The following is a 19966-nucleotide window of genomic DNA, read 5'->3' as shown; positions in this document are numbered from 1 at the left end:
CATCACTGTGGAAGCCAGGCATAGCAATGCCCATCTCTAACCCCAGCACTGAGACACGTGCAGCGCCTGGACTCACTGCCCCCTCTGGCCAGCATGTCGAGATTCAAGTTGAGTGAGAGACCCTGGCTCAAAACAATTTAAGAAAAAGAGGCCCGAGGCCATGAATTTGAGAGCAAGGTTGTACATAGGCAGGGGTGGAGGAAGGAATGAGAAAGGGAAAATGATGTAATTATATTTTAATTTCAAAAATAAGGAAAGACCTAACATCAGTGTCCTCAGCAGGCACATCAACAGGCCAACACATGTACACATGGAGTTGAGACTCGGTCGCACATGAACAGCACTTACAACTTTGCTTAATATGTGTTTGTTTGCAGAGGGTTTTGTTGTTGTTGTTTTTACTTAAAGTTAAAAAAAGTAAGTAAAGTGGTATTAGTGTTCTTTGAACTAAACTCTTTAAGAAATAAAAATAAAGTACTATAAATGGATACAGATTAGAACTTCTCAAAATTCTTTCTTACATATTTTAAAGTTTTATTATTATTATTTGGTTTTTGAGACAGGGTTTCTCTGTATAGTCCCGGCTCTCCTGTCTTGAAACTCACTCTGTAGACCAGGCTGGTCTTGAACTCAGAGAGCCACCTGCCCCTGCCTCCTGAGTGCTGGGATTAAAGGCGTGCACCACCACTTCCCAGCTACTTTTATTATTTTTAATTTTATGTGTGTGTCTGTGTGAGAGTGTGTACGTGTGAGAGCCAGAGGTGTCGGATCCCATGAAACTGGAGTTGCAGGTGGTTGTGAGCCACCCGACATGGGAGCTGGGAACTGGACTTCCCGAGAGCATAACAGTCCTGCCGTTGTTGCTCCAGTGGGCACAGCCTGCCTAGCAGGTTGGTACTGTAGCGCGTATGTCTCACAGCACTTAAGATTGATATTTCTCCTCCAGCAGCCCGAGTGGCGCTTTCCAGTCCTGAGAAAGCCAGCAAGGAAGCCTTGGGGCCAGCTTGCGTTCTTCACTTTCTGCTGCGGAAGTGTAATGTCTTCAGCCTTAGGGTCTGTCTTGTCTTCTAGTTCTGAGGGGCAGCTAAGAGCAGTGACAGTAGCCTGGACCAATGATCTGCAGCCCCTTCCACCCCCAACCAACAACCCAGGGAGCATCTCATACCTGGCACCATGCTCCATTTGGGGCCAAGACCCCTAGGGTCTGGCTATGTAGCTCTACCTGCCCCACCTGGCTTGGAACTCACAGTGATCTACTTACCTCTGTGTGCTTTATGAAAGACTGATCCCACCACAGGTCCAAGACACTCTGTTAAGCCTTCTTTAAATAGAATTTTTTTTTTTAAAAAAAAGGTAACTTAGTGTTATGCAAGCAGGATTTTTTTTAATTTCTTGGAATCATCTACTGAAGGAACATTTTAGAAAATAAACTTTACATATTTAAAAACAGTGTAAAACTATTGTAAACGTCATAATGGGGACATCTGCTGAGTCGATGTAATGACCCAAACACAATAATAGAAATCTCTGATATTTTACGTGCATTGATTCTAATTAGTGTTTTTCTCGATTTAGTGGCTCTCCAGTCACATGTGGATCATTTAAAGGGTTAAGGACTCTGATCTCAAAGTGCTATTCTAGTGCTGGTCTTGGTGAAATCTTGCTGTCGTTCATAATAATGGGGGAGGGTCACCAAATGTCGTGGACTGGAGCTTAGCCCAGGCTTTGAATGATATATTTGCTCTTTAGTAGGAGACAGAAATCCTTGCTTAAAACTCACTGAGCAAATTTGTGTATAGTTACAATTACAAATAGGGAAGCATTTGGAAGTCAGCAATAAGACATATGATCTTAGAAGCTTCTTTAAAGATACAAATATGGTTCTGTTTAAGCTTGTGGGAAAATGTAGTAATTACAACCAAATATGGAAATATATGCTACTGTGCTATTTAACATTAATCACCAATTTTTCTTAGTATAAAAAACAAGATGGGACTGATTATTTTATTAGTAAAATGTGAACACTAATGAATTTACCCCATCGTAATTGGACTGCCTTTTCTCTCTTCTTTCCCATTGAGTTCTATCAAACAAGTGAGGGGCTGAATCTAAATTTAGTTTGTGATTTCTTGTCATTTAATTTTTTTTTACATTTTTTGGTTTATTAAAGCGGTGGTTCTTTTTGTTTAACCTTGTGTTTCTGATTTAATAACTGATACATAGGCGGTTGTTTATGTTATTTTTAGCTGACTACCTAGCCCAAGCATTTGACTCCCTTTGTTTGGACTTGAAGACAGATGAAGGAAAGACCTTATTTTTGGAGTACCAAGCTGTTCCAGTGATACTAAGACACTTGAGGATATCCAGTAAAGGGCTCTTGTCCAATGTCATCGATAGTCTGCTTCAGATGACGGTAGAATCAAGTGAGTGTTTGTGTTTTATGTATGTAAAGAAATGATGTTTTCATTCCCTCCTAATCATAACACGCTAACTCCACACACCAGACACTGTTTCAGCTTTTAAATGGTGGCTGTTGTCAGAAGTTATTATTTAGGACGGCACATAGAACAAGAGGTTCCGTTGTGGCCTCTTGAAATGTGTGTGTCGTACTCTGCTGTGTGCTCCTCCCCGCTGCCCTCCTCTCTGCCCTTCCTCCCGTTAGTACCCTCTTACCACATGTCTTCTGATGTCCCCCACCCCTTAGGGTCTCCTCTTCCCCTCTTATGGTTCCTTCTCCAGTCATGTCCTGCAAATACAGACGTAAAGATATAGCTATGCATATGTGTATAAACTTTAAGTTCCTTGTATGAGAAACAGTGTGATATTTGTCTCTGAGTCTGGCTTATTTCACATAACACAATTCCATTTGCATCTATTTTCTGAAGATGTCATGATTTTATTTTTCTTTATGTAAAATTTCCTTGTGTATATCTACGTACCACATTTTCTTTTTTAAAAAACAGCCAAATGGCTTAGGCTAGTATTTTTTTCTTTTTTTAAAGATTTATTTATTTTACATCCTGATTACAGTTTACCCCCTCTTCTCCTCCCGGTCTCATCCCCAACTCCCCTCTGCTCCCACCCCTGGTCCACTCTTCCTCTGTTTCTGTTTAGAAAAAGTTAGTTCTCCTGTAAGTACCAACAAAACATAGCATATCAAGTTGCAGACAGACTGTGCACCTCCCCATGTATTAAGGCTGAGCAAGGCAGCCCAATGTGAGGAGAAGAGTCCCAGAAGTCAGAGAGTTGGGCACAGCCCCTGTTCCCACTGTTAGGAGTCCCACAGGAGACCAAGCTACACAACTGTAACATAGATGCAGAGGGCCTAGGTCAGTCCCATGCAGCCTCTCTGCTTGTTGGTTCAGTCTCTGTGAGCCCCCAGGAGCCCAGATTAGTTGATTCTGTGAGTTTTCTTGTGGTGTCCTTGACCCCTCTGGCTCCTATAATCCTGTATCTCCCTCTTCTGCAGGATTTCCCGAGTTCCACCTAATGTTTGGCTGTGGGTCTTCACCTGTTTCTATCAGTGGCTGGATGAAGCCTCTCTGATGACAGTTGGGCTAGGCACCAATTTGTGTGTGTAGCAGAATATTCTTAGACATCATTACATTGACATTCCCCCTCCGGTCGTGTTTGGTTCAGTCCTAGGTCTCTGGGTCATCTAGCCTGTTTACTGCATTTTCTTTATTAATTCATACATTTATCGATGGACATCAGGGCTGCTTCTGTTTCCTGGCTACTGCCATAGGATAGCTCTAGGCATGGATGCACAGATAGCTCTGTGGTGGGCTGGCCTGGTCCTGTAGACAGATGACACGGTGGTTCTGTTTTCAGCCTTGGGGGGATTTCCACTGATTTCCACAGTCGCCGCACGAGTTTCTCAGGGTGTTCAAATTCCTGGCATGTTGCTCTCTGAGACTCAAGGATAATAAATCAGTATCTCAGGAATTCTCAGAAATTTCATAATTATGATGACTTTGCCCCCTCTGACTTTACTCTGTGTTGATTGAATAGCTAAAATTCATATTTAAAGAATAATATACACTAAGTTGAGTAGTATTTACGAAGAACTGCATCCTACAGGAATTCAAACAATAAAAGCACAATTTAAAACTCAGTACAGTCTCAAGATAGTAACACATAAGCCTTTCAAGTTGTGTTTGTGGATTTAAAAACCAAGATGAATGCAAGGCTATCATAGTTTTATATCTTTTATGGGAAATAACTTTACTTGCATTTAGAAAAAAAGCCATTTGCAGAGGCTTTTCACTGAAGGGTGAATTGTTTTCAAGGCCACAATTCTCCGAACCTTCCTTAACTAGCCAGTACCAGTTACTGTTGCGCTAACAGTATTTTCATATATTATCCTGTAATAAACATAGCAAGTAAAATACAGCTTCTTACCTTTGGATAGTTCTTTTTTCAGTTTCAACTTTTAGTTTTTCAACTTTTTTTTCAAATAAAATCATTTTATATGAACACTTGAATTTTATAAGAATTACTTTATTTTTTGAGATTCTAATTACATTGTGCCCCCATCTCTTTTCTCCTTCCAAACCCTCCTATGTTCCCTTCCTTGTTCCCTTTCAAATCCAGAGCCAGTTTTTCATTAATTGTTGTTATATACATATGTAGGTAAATAAACACACACGTACACCTAAATGCACGAATACAACCTGCTCAGTCTGTATAATGTTACATGTATGCATATGCCCTCAGGCCTGACCATTTGGTAATGAGCCGGTTGCTGTGCCCTTCCCTGGAGAAGGCTGTTTCCCCCACTCTCCACACTCTTAGCTGCCGGAAGTTCTTGTGCACGGCGGAAGCCTCATGGCCTCTCTCCCTTCCGCATTAGTAAGGCTGTTGTTGTCCGTGTTCAGCCCATGCTGAGGCAGTCAAGTCGCTGAGACCTCAGCTGCTGACAGCCCAGGAACCACGGTCTCACAGCCAACTCCTGGTGCTCCAGTCCTTACAGCCTTTCTGCCTGCTTTCCCACGATGATGCCTTAACGTTTTTATCCGTAGGTTTTCAAGCCGTCATGAACCTGTCTCTCTTTAGCCTTTATGCTCAAAGGGTTCTTTCCTGTCTAATACTCAGAGTTGTTATTGGAGGTTTTAAAGAAAACAATTGACTGCTTCTGTGGAACTTCTTACTTGCAGTCACCTAGACTGTGCTTCCGGTCAGAAGCTTATTGAAGGAACGCGGTCCCCGGTCCCCTCGCTCTTCTTTCAGATGTGCTTTGTGTTGGATAATAACCCGCTCCGCATGACACCAAGAGCCGTGCATGCTTTCACCTTCCAAGTGATGATTTGCCCAAAGTGTAAGGATGAAAGAGTGAGAGTCTTCTCACAGAGTTCTGGTGTTGGTGTCCTTCTCACAGAGTTCTGGTGTCGATGCCCTTCTCACAGAGTTCTGGTGTTGACACACTTCTCACAGAGTTCCAGTTGTGCTATGTAAAATCTTCCTTTCTGCTTCCTAACAGTACAGCCTGGTGACTTGTTTTACAGAGTCCTTGCAGCCTTTCCTGGAAGCCTGTAGCAACTCTTTATTTTTTCGTACTTGTTCTGTGCTGCTCCGAACCCCTAAGCTTGATCTTCACATCCTGGAAAAGCTCAGTATTATCCTACAGAAGCTTTCAAAAATCAAGTAAGAATATCTTTTGTAACGTTTTTAATTGATAATCATATTGCGATCACTATTAGGGCTGCTTTTTCAATCTTGATCTAAAATCAGTTCTACTTGATTATTGCTTTGTTTTAATTTATTATTTCTAGTCTACAGAGGTAGAGATTTAAGAATCATAGTATTAATGATTATCAGAGACAAAATACTGGGGCTGGGCCAGTGCTTACCAGGTAAGAGTAGTTACTGCATAAGAATGGGGACCTGAGTTCAAATCCCCAGTACTCACATAAAAAGCTAGTGTGACTGCGTGCACCCGTGAGCCTGGCACTGTGGGGGATGGAGGCAGGAGGATCACTTGGACTTGGTGGCCACCAGCAAGACTCCAGGTTCAGTGTGTGACCTTGTTTAACATAAATAAATCAGAGAATAATAGATAGGATGCCGGACATCCTCCAGACCCACTCACACATGCCCGTACCATACAACACATGCACACACACACACAAACACACACAGATTTAATATAATCTTTGAAAATATAGTTGTTTTTCCATTGTTTTCGTTCATCTAAGAAAACTTTAAATTCCAGGGATAGCATGCAAATCCAGGAATGAGGTATTATTTGAGCTGTCAGGAGGGGGGTTATTTGTATATTGGGGGTCGATTTTGGTTTTTATGGCTCTGAACCCAGGTATAACTGCATGGCAGGTAAATGTTCTTCCACTAAGAACAAGTTTATGAATCAAGTGAAAGTATCAGAACAAATCACTGCACACTGATATTTTATATATGACGGGTGAAAAAAAACAAAGTGATAATAAAAGTGCATTTTGTAATTCCTTATTAACACACTGAAGTATGCATTTTGGCAAAACAGTCAAAAGAACATGTGTGTGTGTGTTTATACACATGTGGAAGCCCAAGGTTGATGTTAAGTATGGTTTTTTTTGAGACAGGGTCTCTCACTGAACCTGGAGCTCACTGATTGGTCAGCGAGCTCCAGGAAAACCCCTTGTCTTCAAGGCTGACTGTCTGATCATTTCTCTTGAGGCAAATATACCCAGATGAAAAATAAAATAGGTGGACGCCTATCTTACATTGAAGATAGGATTATGATTGACATGAGATTATGGAATGCTTCTCATCTTCCTCTTATTCTGTGAGATAGGCTCTCTTTATGTAGCCCTGGCTATCCTGGAACTCAGATCTGCCTGCCTCTGCTTCAGAGTACAGGGATTAGAGGTGTGAGCCACCACACTGAGCTTGACTGTAATTAGAGAGAGTGGTTGGAAAGTGGTATATTGCCACTTTAGCTCCTTAGGAAAACCGGTTCTGTCTAGCTTTGGGGAGGGGAGGTTCCTTGTTCTTAGTAGTTACTCTCTATTAGTGAGTAGGTTCAGTTTCAGGATATAAACTATTTTCTCCTGGCCTGTAATGTTTTTCTACTTGGGGCTTTTCTTATCATCCAAGTCCAGTAATCAGCCATTTTCTCCATTGCATAAGTTCTCTTGACTTTATAAATAACTAAGTAATAAAACTGCTCTTTTTCAGGAGTAATAAGAAGCTCTTTGAAGTTTTTACCATCCACTTGATGCTTCAGGAAATCCAAAGGACGACGCATCCCGAGCACGCCTTTCTCTGTATTAACCTAAATTCCACTCTGTTCAATCTGGGTCTGACCAAATGTAACTCCCTGGTGTCCAGTACAAGCCATTAGAAAAGAGAGTGTGTGTGTGGTCTGTGTGTGTATATGTATGTGTCTTGTCGGTAAAAGTGTAAAAATCACCAAAGTGAGATTCTACGGAGTAAAGTTATCAATAGCAGCCTTATCATGAAAGATATTGAGAAAGATTTTTCGGCTATGTAAATGAGAAATAGAAGGTATGGATGTTTTAGAATTTTTCAGTTTAAGGTAATATTAATGTACAAGGTAACGTTTCCAGAATTTAAGGCATTGAGGTGACTTTTTACAAAAATATTTTTGCAAAAATCTTTCTTGAAATTATGTGATTATTTGGAATATTCTTTGTGTTCTTATGTGGAAATAAACTATGTTATCATCCCCCCCCAATATAGTAGAATCACTTGTTTTGGAAGCAAAGTACTTCTATTTTTTGATAGAGCTGACCTCAGACTCATAGATAGTAGCCTCCTGCCTCTGCCTTCCAAGTGCTGAAATTAAAGGCACGCACCACCGCATGCAGCCAAATGCTTATCCTTTGATGATCTTTCATTTGTTTGTTCCGTTTTTCTTTTACCCACTTATGTTTGTGGTTGTTAGGCGGGTACTGTACAGCCCAGCTAGAGTGCAGATGGTGTGTGTGTGTGTTTTATGAAATCGGCCACCCGTGTGTTAAGGGTCATAATGTTCTCTTGATGTTGTCCTCTTGAACAGCACAAAGTGACCGTCTTTGCCTTTCATCACTAGTTTTGGTTTGAAGCCGGTTTTCTTGGATATTAGAACACTGGCACTTACCTGTGTCTCCGGTCCATTTATTTAAAACAGCTTTTGGTGTCTGTCGTACATTGCTTTCTGTTACTGTGATAAAACTCTGACCAAAAGCAACTTGGGAGGAAAGGGCTTACTTTCCCTCACACGTCACAACCCGAGGACAGTCAGGGCTGGGACTGAAGCAAGATCCTAGAGGCAGGAGGTGAGGCAGAGACCATTGGAGGGATGCTGCTTACTGGCTCGTTCTTCTTGCATCTTATTCAAGGATTCTTTGGCCAGGAGTTGCCCCACCCACAGTGGGCTGGGCCCTCCAACACCATTCATTAACCAAGACGTCCCACCAACTGGTGCAATCTGTATAAGCTTTAGAAAATTGTTTTTTTCTTTAATGTTCTCTATACCTTTAGAACTAGATTCCTCTTTTGTGCTTATTGTCCACAGGTTTGGTCTTTTCACGAGTGTCCCATGAGTCTTAGAATTCTCACTCTTGTCGTCTCCTAATTTTGTCTTTGTTGTTGTTTGATTATTCTAGTTTCTGGACCTTATCTGCAAGCTCAGATCTTGATCTTGATCTTCTGCTTGGTCCATTCTGTTGTTGAGATTTTCCACAGAGCTCTTTATGTGAATTATTATATTTTTTACTTTCAACTTTTCAATTATTTTTTCTTCTGTATTTCCGTATCCTTTTAAAATTCCTTTTTCTTGTCTTGCATCAGCTTCCTTATTTCATTAAGCTGCTTGTTATTGTCTCAATCAGGAGATTATTTTCTCAACATCATCACTGAAGCAATTACCCATATTGTTCTATTATTAAATAAAACTTGGGAGTCAGATATCAGGATAAAAACCTGGTTGATCAGAGAAGCAACCGTGACCTCCTCTCTCTTGTCCTCCTCAATCAAAAAGTTCCATGAATCTTTCTAGGCCTCTCCCTGCTAATCCCTGTGTATCGCTCTATATGTCCTGGGTCCAACAAGACCTCTGTGGCTAATTCTGATCAGCTAGTAGCTAACTCCACCCTCTGGTTCAAGGTAAACTTTATTGGCAGTCTCAAGAGTGTCAGAGTACAATCAAAATATCCCACAACAAACCACTAACTTGCAAGCCAAATTCAAGAATTCATCAGAAAGATGGTTCACTATGATCAGGCTGGCTTTGTTCCAAAGATACAGGAATGGTTCAACATACATAAATAAACATGCAATAAATGTAAAATGTCACATAAATGGACTGAAGAAAAAAAAACCAGAAGATCATCTCAGTAGGTGCAAAAAGAGCTTTTGACAAAAATCCAATAGACCAACACCTGAAGAAAGTGGGAATAGAAGGAACATACCTCAACATAAGAAAGATTATATGTGGCAAACATAGCTAACATTATACTGAATGAGTTGAAAAATCAAATATTTCCAGTCACACTAAGAACAAGATATGACTGTCATATTTCTCCATTCATGTTCAATATCCTATTAGAAGTCTTAACCACATCAGTAAGACAAAGTAAGGAAATAAAACAAATACAAACAAGAAAAAACACTAAAGTATCTTATTTATAGGTTATGATTTTATACAAAAGAGACCCTAAAGACTCCACCAGAAAAATATTAGGCTGATTAAATACGTTCAGCAAAGTGACAGGATGCAAAATCAGCACACAAAAACAGGGGCTGCACTGTATACCAATAACAAACATGCCAAGCAAGAAATCAGGAATAAAATCTCATAATTGCCATTAAAAACATACCTTCTGTCTTAGTTAGGGTTTCTATTGCTGTGAAGAGACACCATGACCACTGCAGCTCTTACAAAGAAAACCACTTAATTGGGGTGCCTTACATTTTCAGAGGTTTAGTTCATTATCACGGTGCAACATGATGGTAGGAAGGCAGACATGGGACTGGAAAGGGAGCTGAACATCCTACAATTTGACCTGCAGGTCAAGAAGTAGTCTGTGTCATTGGGCATAGCTTGAGCATAGGAAACCTCAAAGCCCACCCTCACAGTGGCACACTTCCTCCTCCAAGGCCACACCTACGCCAACAAAACCTAATACTGCCACTCCCTATAAGCTTATGGGGGCCATTACAACCAAGCTACCACACCTTCTAACCAAGAAAATGAAAGACCTCTACAATGGAGAAAGAAATTGAAGTCACTGGAAGATGGAAAGACTTCTCTCATGGATTAGAAGATTCACTACTGTGAAAATGATTACATAGTTATTTTACCAGAAGCCAATTTACAGATACAATATAGTCCTCATCAAAATTCCACTGCCATTCATCATTTAAAAAAAAAAAAGAGAATCCTAAAATTCATTTGCAAACTAACAATCTTCAGATAGACAAATCAGTCTGGGGCAAAGGGACAGTCAGCAAAGACTGGGAGAATCACCATATACAATGTAACTTCAAGTTGTCTTACAGAACCATAAAGACAAGTACAGTATGGTTCTGGCACAAAAACAGACATGTAAATCAATAGTGTAGTCACAAACCCATCCAATTCCAGCTGTCTGGCTCCTTTTACTGTGATACCAAACATAGTTGTTGGAGAAAAGACTGCTTCTTTGACAAAGGATGCTGGGAAAAGTGGGTATCTACATGCACAAGACTGAAACTAGATCCCAATCTCTCACACTGCACAAAAATTAACTCCCAATGTTTTGAAGTTGATAATGTAACACCTGTTGCTGTGAAATTGCTAGACAAAGAGGCAGGAAAATCTTTTGAAGATAAAGATATAACCAAGGACTTTTGACAAGGACTCTCATGCTCAGAAAATAAGGTCGACAGTCAACAAATGGAACATCATGAGATTAAAAAGAAAAAAAAAATGAGTGAAGAAGCTTTCAGAATATATATGACAGAGAATATCTAGAATATACATAGAATTCAAAAAAGTAAAAACTAGCCAGGCGGCGGTGGCGCACGCCTTTAATCTCAGCACTCGGGAGGCAGAGGCAGGTGGATCTCTGTGAGTTCGAGACCAGCCTGGTCTACAAGAGCTAGTTCCAGGACAGGCTCCAAAACCACAGAGAAGCCCTGTCTCGAAAAACCAAAAAAAAAAAAAAAAAAAGCAAAAACTAAAAGGGTCAAAGAATTGAGTAGAACGTTCTCAGAAGAAGTGCAAATGGCCAATATATATCTTTAGAATAACCATATGACTATGACCTAGCTATGGTCAAACTTAACTTTTTTTTAAGTACAGCTGGTGACTGTGAATGGCTTACACGTATTACTTACCCTGTTGACAACAATTATGCATTTTAATTTCTTGGTAGTTTCTTTCATGTATATGAATGAAAAAAGAAAGGAAAGGAAAGGACACGACTGCTCCTAGGGATGGTGGAGGAGAAATTTTATCATAGACATGCGGGAGAGCCTAGGCAGGCAGGGACATCTGGGAGAGTTCAGAGTGGACACGACGGGGCTGAGCTGGGCCGTGTGGGGAGTGGGGAAGGGCAAGGAAGAAGGGAGAGAGGAACCAGGTGCAGTAACCAGGTGACCCAAAAGTCTGGACTATATAGGAAAGAGCTTCTGGGGGAAGAGCAGCCCAGCCCTTGGCCTGGAGAGTCCAGGGTAGTCGGGGTATGCTGCCATCCATGTCCTGTAGCAGGTAGGCGTTGAGGGATGCTGGGAGAACCTGGCAACTAGGTCTGCATTGATATTTTAAGTAGGCACCTCAGATTTGAAGCTTGATAGTAAGTATATAATTTTTGTCCCCAAGACCTTTCTGCTCCTTCCTGTTAAAACCCTTCTTCCCAGCAAGCCCCTCTCCCACTTCCATGTCTCCTTTCTGCGTTCCCATTTGGTTTAATTGGCATTTCTTGTATGCGTGTGTGTAGGAGGTTATTTAGGACCAGAGGCAATGTATCCGTGGCTACCCTTGTGAAGAAAATGACATCCCCTACCTCCAGCAACCATTAACTGCCAGTGTCAGCCCAGGGAGCGCTGGGGCCTCGTGGGTTCCTCTGCCACCCATGACGACAGGTTAAGTCAGAGAGGTGTCACGCAGATAACCGCAGCGGCAGTGTGTTCACGAGTGCAGCAGCTGTGTCCTACCCAGAGGACCTCTTTGTGCTGTGCGCCCCCATCATCCTCTGGCTCTTAGCGCCTTGCCTTGCCTCACCCTCCTGTGCTGGTCCCTGGCTGTTTCCCAGGGATGGAGATGTCCCTGTAGGGTGGGGCACTCCATCACCTATGCTTGACACTTTGGCCAGTTGTGTGTTTCTGAATTATCTCTCTGTCTCTGACAAAGGCTGACTGTAGCATCAGTTTTCATGACGGACCGAGAATTAAGAATAATTATGTTGAAGAGACCTGGTCAGTCATCCTCATCAACTTAGACCATGAAACCCGATATGGACAAGTTCAACAGAAATGCCACACACGGGCTACCCGTGCCTGCTTCAGCTTTACCAGGACATAAACTTCAAAATTTCAATGTTTTATAAGCTGTATCTCTTTAAAAACCAGTTTCAAAACATCATTTTGATAACTTGAAACCTTAAAATGAAGTAATGGCTATTTATAATCATATCTTAATCCGTGCGACTGGAAAGATGGCTCTAGTTAAGAGCACTGGCTGTTCTTCCAGAGGACCAGGATCTAATTCCCAGCACCCACATGTCTGTAACTTCAGTTCCGGGGCACCTGCTGCCTTCTTTGCCCTCTGTGGACACCAGGCATCCATGTAGCACACAGACATCCATGCAGGCAAAGCACTCACACACAGAAAAATCAGAATAATTTCCAAATAAGTTGAAGCCTGTGGCTGCTACCTTTTCTGTCTTGAAAATTGAAACATTAACAGAAACCTGCTGTTACTGAATCCAAAGCCACTTTAGAGATTTGTTTTTCTTATGTAATTCTAGTCAATCTGGTCAGTTCCAGTAGAAGTGTAAACATCAAAGGAATTGACTCATTTAAGACTTAAAAAGTGATACTTTATGTCTTAAGATCTACAGTTGTTTACACAAAAGTCTAAAAGCACTTCTTGATAAATCCATAGTAACTGGCTGGGATGCGGTCAAACCAGAAAAATGTCTGTGGCTGTTGTTACTGTTCATTCTATGAGATAAATATAGGATCACATATAAGATGGCCTATTGTGTTTTGAGCGTTGCCTGGCGTCTGACTTCTCATCTCTTTCAGACATCGGCACAGCACCAGAGCTACATCCTTGGACTTTTCCAGACATAAGTATAAGCGTCTGGGGGCAGGAGACTGAGCCAGTACGGACCTTGGAGTTAGGGAGCTGGGACAGTAGACTGAGGTGCTGTAAACCTGTCAGGCCCCCTCTCTGCAGTTGCAAAGCCTCTACAGAGCCACTCTGCCCCCCTTCTCTGGTGGGAGGCTGACCTGAGCTTCCCTACTGGACTTGGCAAACCTTGAAGGATATTCAGACCTTTAACTTTCCCGGTATTTCTGCAGGTCCCAGCCCTGCCAGGTTATCTCTGTAAGAACTAAGTTTGAAGAAGGAAATAGAATGAAAATTCACGCTGACCTTACCTCACTCAGCAAGAGCAGACCTTACTTAGCCTGTGAGGGGCATCCCAAGACCCAGCGGCACGGGGACTAGAATGTAGGAGAGCACAGGGCACACGGTGTGAGTGGGGTTTTTATAGCTAAAGGTAATTAGAGATGGACAAGGTTTCATTAGGGACAGAGTGAGGGAAATAAGCTGGGTATTTTTCTAGATAAGCTTTCTTTAAAATTTCAAACTACGGGTCCTGTTGTCTGTTTCAGCATTGGGGGTCGGGGTCAGCTGCTTTTCTCTTGCAACCTCTGGGAATTGTACAAATAGCTTCCTTGAACTTTGAGCCAGTTAGAGCCTTGGTTTTAAGAAGAGGTGGGAATTTCACTTTTTCCAAATCATTTGTGTGTGTGAGTATTTGTGTGTATGTATATGTGTGTGTGTTTGTGTGTATGTATGTATATGTGTGTGTATTTGTGTGTATGTATGTATATGTGTGTGTATTTGTGTGTATGTATGTATATGTGTGTGTATTTGTGTGTATGTATGTATATGTGTGTGTATTTGTGTGTATGTATGTATATGTGTGTGTATTTGTGTATATGTATGTATATGTGTGTGTACACACACACATGGCATAGGAGCACCGTTTCTTTGGAGGTAAGTACTTCCTGCTGACAGGGAGAATTGTCATTTTGGGATTCTCGGGTCTGGAGTGACTCTCTCTTAACTTTCTCTTGCCTAGTGTGGTAGACCGGGTGATAACAGTAAGCAGTCCAGGAGGAATCCCTCCACAAAGTTTAAATGACAAGGTAAAAATGTAGGAAGGTCATGAGTAGGGGGAGGGGCAAGGGTGGGAGGGAACACTTGTGTTGGGATTTTTGTGCCTGGCTTCTACGTCTTTGGGCCTGGTCCTGAGCTAGTTTTGATTTGTTGGTGCAGAAGCAGCCAAGTTCCTATAGAAGAGTACATATTCCTCTGTGGGCTGCAGGCAGGGGCCTCGCCCTCTGTCGCTTTGGAGCCCCTGGGTGGCCAAAGAATCAGGTAGATCCTGGAGGGTATCAAGCCGATTAGAAATCTCCTTAAGGCTTCCTCAGATGGGGAGAGATGGAGGTTAAGTGATGTAAAGGTACCTAGGCCTGCTCCCCAGTTCCTGAAGAGGATGCCCAGAGTTGTTAGAAAGGGGTGACCCCCATGGCCATTTTTTGCTTTTATTGGAATGGAGGCCAGTGTGGGGAGTGGGGTGTCCGGAGGGATGAGAGAAATGGTCCCTGTCCAGTTACTAGGTAGGCAGATGGAGATGTTTGAGCAGCATCTAGGACAGCCCCATGCTGTAGGCCACTGGGTGCAGTTTAACCTTTTCAGTTGTGCCAGAAGGAAAATGAGTGCCCTGGGGATAAGGCGGTGCCAGGTTGTAACCTGACCGGGTGAGATTGGTTAATTGCGGGGTTTTCCAGAATTAGGTGGAAGGACTGGTGGCAAGGAGAAGCCGGTAGGTGTGGGGGTGTTTAGAAACCAGCGACTGGGAGTGGAATCAGATACGAATGGGGAGGGTTTGGGTTTTTTTGGAAAAGACTTAACTAGCCCTGGGAAATTAAGTCTCTTCTCTTGCCCTCAGTGATAGCAGGAACCTTTGGGAGATGCCAGCAGATTGAAGGTTAAAGACCAAGTAAGACAGGCGTTCTGAAGAGCCTCGTGCTATAGGGGAGTCTTGCGTGCTCCTTTTCCGGGAAATCTGGTGAAGGTGAGGCTGCCTTGACATGGTGGTAGGTCACCAGCAGCAAGGGATGATGGGAAGCGAGGCCTCTGGACACATAAGGAGGCCTGATAAGCTAGGGTTCCTGGGCTTAGGAAGGGCTTTAAAGCAGGTACTGTGGGAGGAGGAGGGTTTTTTTATGCTGGAGAAAGTTGACTGATCATGATTCCTTTTCTTGAGTCCTCTAAACTAGTCCAGAAATCTCCCTGTGTGCTTCTGAATTCAGAACCAATCCACAGGACACCCTTCAGGTTGCTTAGTATTGTATGTGAGGGGCACAGTGAAGAAAACCCCAGAAATGGGCAGTCCATGGTTGCTCAGGGGTGGGGATGGGGGTAGAAAAGAGAGAGAGAACACCCAGAGCCATCTAGAAGAGTCCAGAGCAGAGAGTGAAAGAAGGCTGGACACGATCAGGGCTGTCTGCAAGAGATGGGAGGATAGTGAGGGGGAGCAGGGGGAGGGGGACCTTGCTGGTAAAGAGAGTGAGGATCCAGAGCAGCTTGGGGTAGCATAGTGCAGGTGGGATGGTAAGGGAGAAGGGCCAGGACGGACACTGGCATGGGGCTTGGGAATGTATAGTGAGTACTTGTGAACAGGGACTGTTTAAGAGCCTGGAGGCCAGCATGGGCTTGTCTGCAACCACAGGTATATGTCAATGGAGATACATTAGTCCCTTCTGCCAGAGACAGGGAAAATGACTCCTTTTGGCAGAAGAAAACCATTTCACAAGTTCCTGGGGAATGCTGGCTTTTTTTCTAACTGCCAGAAATCCCTCTATTGCCTAGTTTGAGTTGGTCCTAGACTCAACTTTGGACCAAGTCAGGGGGCCTGCCCTTTTTGTGGGGGAGGTGTTGGGGTGGGTACCCTTTTGGCCTGATACGTATATATTCAAATTCACAGATGTCAGTACAAGCGAAATGAAAACCCAGAGGTGAAGTGAGTCAAGCAGGAAGAGGTTTGGGAAATGCCTGGGTTGCTCCCTGGGAGAGGCTGAGGCTGAAGGAATCAGCAAGTCAGACGAGGTGGTTTGCATGAGAAATGTCCCCCACAGGTTCATGGTCCCCAGTTGTTAGCACCCTTTAGGAATACTATGGAACCTTTGGGAGGTGTGGCTTTGCTAGAGGATGCACGTCCCAGGGGGCAGGCTTTGAAGGTTTACACCTTTGCCCCACTTCCTGCTCTCTTTCTGTTTCCTGTATGTGGATAGCAATGTGATCCCTCGACTTCCTGCCCCTGTTGCCAAGCCTTGTCCATCTCCATCCCTGTGACTCTTCCTCTGTAACTGTAGACCGAATAAACTCTTCCTTCTACAAGTTCGCTATTGTATCACAGCAATGAAAAGTAACCAAATGTCCACCTTGAGCAGTCAACGTTTGGACCTGAGACAGCCTGGCTGTCAGCTTCACTATAAACAGTGTGAACTCAAAACTCTCCTTAAACCAGGTCCTGTTGGCATTTGCCTTTAATCCCAGCAGTCGATAGGCAGAGGCAGGTGGATCTCTCTGAGTTTGAGTCCAGCCTGGTCTAGAGAGCGAGTTCTGGGACAGCCAGGGCGACACAAAGAAACCTGTCTCAAAAACAAAAACAAAAAACAAATAACAAACAAAAAACAAAAATCAAACAACAGAAACCAACTCTCCCTAGTGTTTGGACCCAACTTGTCTCGCTTGTTAAGCAGAAGCCGGGAACCCTGATTGTCAATGTTGAGAACAAGGGACAGAAGGCACTTCTGAATGCATAGATGGCCATTGTGATAGAAGTTAGCAATGCAATTCCATGAGGTAAAGTGCAGCCACGATGCCCTCTCTGATGAGGAACACAAGCTGAGACAAAACAGAGACTAGGGTTGTGACCCTTTGTAGCTGGGGGGGGGGGCGCCACAAGATGAGGAACTGTATTATTAAAGGGTCGCAGCATTAGGAAGAATTGAGAACCACTGGACTAGAGCATCACGACAAAGAATAAGCCACGAGATCTTTGGCTTTGCTTTCGTGTTGTTGCCTAGGAACAGCCGTGGCAGGTTGTCTGGAGGACCTAGTGAGGAAACCCCACCTAAGAAACCTGAGGGGGTCAAGGTCAGACCCGTGGTAGGTGAAGGAGGTCCGAGCGGAAGAGTCAAAGAAACGTAGTAGGGCTACCAGGGCAGGACCCTTTTCAGCAAGTGTGTGTCCTGTCAGATAGAACTCCCTGGTGGCCGCCACTGACATCTCTAAGCCAAGACAGGCCATTATTCTTGTGTGTGTTTCCAAGAACAGGCAGCTGTGGGTCTGTACATGCCACTCCGGGAGTAGCAGTTGCTCCAACCTGGCATTCAGCCACCTCCTACTTTGTCCCATTGCTGTTGGCGCTCTCCCATTGGTCAGAAGAACACACGCTCCCTTCTGAGATCCTGGTATTGTTAGTATAGACTTCTACAGGGGACAGAGGCTGGGACATGCTAAGGGACCACATTGCTCATGGAGTTTACTGAGGAGTGTTTCCCTCCCAGGGAAAGTGGAAGGGAGCCTCTTTCAGTTTGGCCACAAGGATGCACTTGTGCAGGAACAAAGGACACACGAAGGGCCAGCTTATTGTTTGGGAGTCAAGCCAACAAATACAGATTATCATTTAAAAGTCACTCCAGAAAGCATTCCATCTGGTTTAAACAAATAGACTTCGACTCTCACATAAGCACTACATATGAACAGAGAAGACCAAGCACTCTGGAATGCATCAAGCAGTTTTCTCTCTTTGGATCTGTTCTGTCTACCAATTTAATAATTAAAAGCCAACTTCTGCCTTCAGGAAGTCCAAACAACTGTCCAGGGCATTTGCATATACAGCTATCTTGCTTTCCTGTGGGAACACAGCCCGCACTGCCATCTGCGCATGCTCACCCTGCACCCAGCAGAGTCCTGAGGGCATTCAGGAAGCTCTTTACTTGTGCCCGGTGGGCAGCAACAGAATGCACTCTGGTACTAAAGCACACACGAGACTCCATGCAGCACACAACGCCTGTCTGCGCTCTGTGCGCTACCATACAGTTCCTGAGCTTCAGGCAAGGGGCTGAAGGTTGAAACACACAAAGACACACGGACAGAGAGACATGAACACAGACCTCTAGTCACTGGTAAGAAGAACTTTATTCAATAGCACCATAGAGGCTTATATATCCATCAGTCAGATGGGCCAACAGGCGAAAACCTTATCCTCTGATCCTCAAGGCCAAGGCAACACGTGCTCGTGAAGCAGAGCTGGTAAACAACTTTGACACAGCTTTCAGAGACTCAAATCAGAAGGAAAGTAAAGATCGCTAGCAGGGAAGAGCAGCTGGAGGTCAGGACTCCAAATGGTCCCAACAACTCCAGGAAATTCATTGGATTGCAGCTGCTGTGATTAGCCATTCGCAGCAGTGTGTAAAGATGCGGGTGGGGTCTGGTCCTTTCTAGTCATGGCCCTGTGTCTTCTGATACAGGGAAATAAGCTCTTGTGTTCTGCCAGTGAGCTGGACTTGCTGTAAAGGACCATTCTAAGAGTGGAGGAACATTCCCCAAAGTCCATACCTTCCAGCCTGAATACTGGAACAAACTCAAGATCAAATGACCTGGATCCAAAGAGATAGCTCAGGAGTACAGTGGCATCAGGCTATAACCAGGTAAAAAGCAACCCCAAGCTCCACTGGTCATTCTCCCCAGGGCAAGCTACTCCCTGTGGAGTACTGGTCTACCTCTCTCTCAGTCCAGGCTCACTGCTCACCTTTATACCTGCCTCACATGGCCTGAGACTCCTGGGGTCTGTAGTGATATTTCATTTGTGTTTTAATAAATAAAGCTTGCCTGAAGATCAGAGAGCAAAACAGCGACAATGGTCAGCCTTACAGACCAGGCAGTGGTGGCACATACCTTTAATCCCAGTAGCCACACTAGCTAGCCATAGAAGCCAGGCGGCAGTAGCGCACACCTTTAATCCCAGCCCTAGAGAGGAATATAAAATGGGAGGAGACAGCTCTCACACAGTCTCATTCTGAGATTCCTGGAGCCCAGATTGCCATTTCGGTTGGAAGTCGAGGTAAGAACCAGTGGCTGGCTGCTTTGTTTTTTTGATCTTCAGGTTGAACCCCAATATCTGTCTCTGGGTTTTTATTATTCATGCTACAGGGTTCAATTTTTTTTCCAAGACAAGAGTTTCTATGTTATACGAGAGCCGCTTGTTTGTTCCTGGCTGCTCAGCCCTGAAATAATCACGCAAAAACCATATTATTTGGAATACTGTTTGACCAATAACTTAAGTGTATTTCTGGCTAACTCATATCTTAAACTAACCCATTTCCATTAATCTGGCTGTGGCTTACCAGGTAAAGTTCTGGTGTCTGTCTCCAGCAGGGCTACATGGTTTCTTTCTACTCTACCCTTTTTCTTCCAGCATTCAGCCTAGCTTTCCCTGCCTAGTTCTGTTCTGTCCTGCCATAAGCTCAAAGTAATCACAGAGGGGAATCCCACATCACCTCCCCTTTTCTGTTTAAATAAAAAGGAAGGTTTTAACTTTAACAAGTAAAACTGCATATAACAAAACAGGTATCAAGCAAGAATTACAGTTACAATATTTATATCTACTTTATCTTTTATAATAACTAAGGAAAACTGTAATTATATATTCTTCAACTCCATCAAAGACTCCAG

At 43.4% G+C, this 19966-nt stretch overlaps 1 protein-coding gene across 5 annotated transcripts in view; it reads left to right on the top strand.

Annotated features, from left to right (window-relative positions):
• Positions 1–7977, top strand: part of Ccdc138 (coiled-coil domain containing 138) — a 39202-nt gene extending 31225 nt beyond the window's left edge. The window contains exons 14-16 of one of the 5 annotated variants that reach the window (XM_050143241.1): positions 2247–2423; positions 5505–5643; positions 7174–7977. In XM_050143241.1, coding sequence (XP_049999198.1) covers positions 2247–2423; positions 5505–5643; positions 7174–7339 — 482 coding nt within the window. In that variant the 3' untranslated portion in view covers positions 7340–7977. The remainder of the gene's footprint in view (positions 1–2246; positions 2424–5504; positions 5644–7173) is intronic. The other 4 variants (XM_050143233.1, XM_050143247.1, XM_050143253.1 and 1 more) reach the window with 4 other exon arrangements.
• The last annotated feature ends 11989 nt before the right edge of the window (positions 7978–19966 follow it).

Source organism: Alexandromys fortis, unplaced genomic scaffold (assembly GCF_014885135.2).
Source record: "Alexandromys fortis isolate MF-2015 unplaced genomic scaffold, M_Fortis_MF-2015_v1.1 scaffold_9, whole genome shotgun sequence".
NCBI lineage: Eukaryota > Metazoa > Chordata > Mammalia > Rodentia > Cricetidae > Alexandromys > Alexandromys fortis.
Note: the sequence above shows the minus strand (reverse complement) of the source record. Positions and strands in the feature narration are given on the sequence as shown.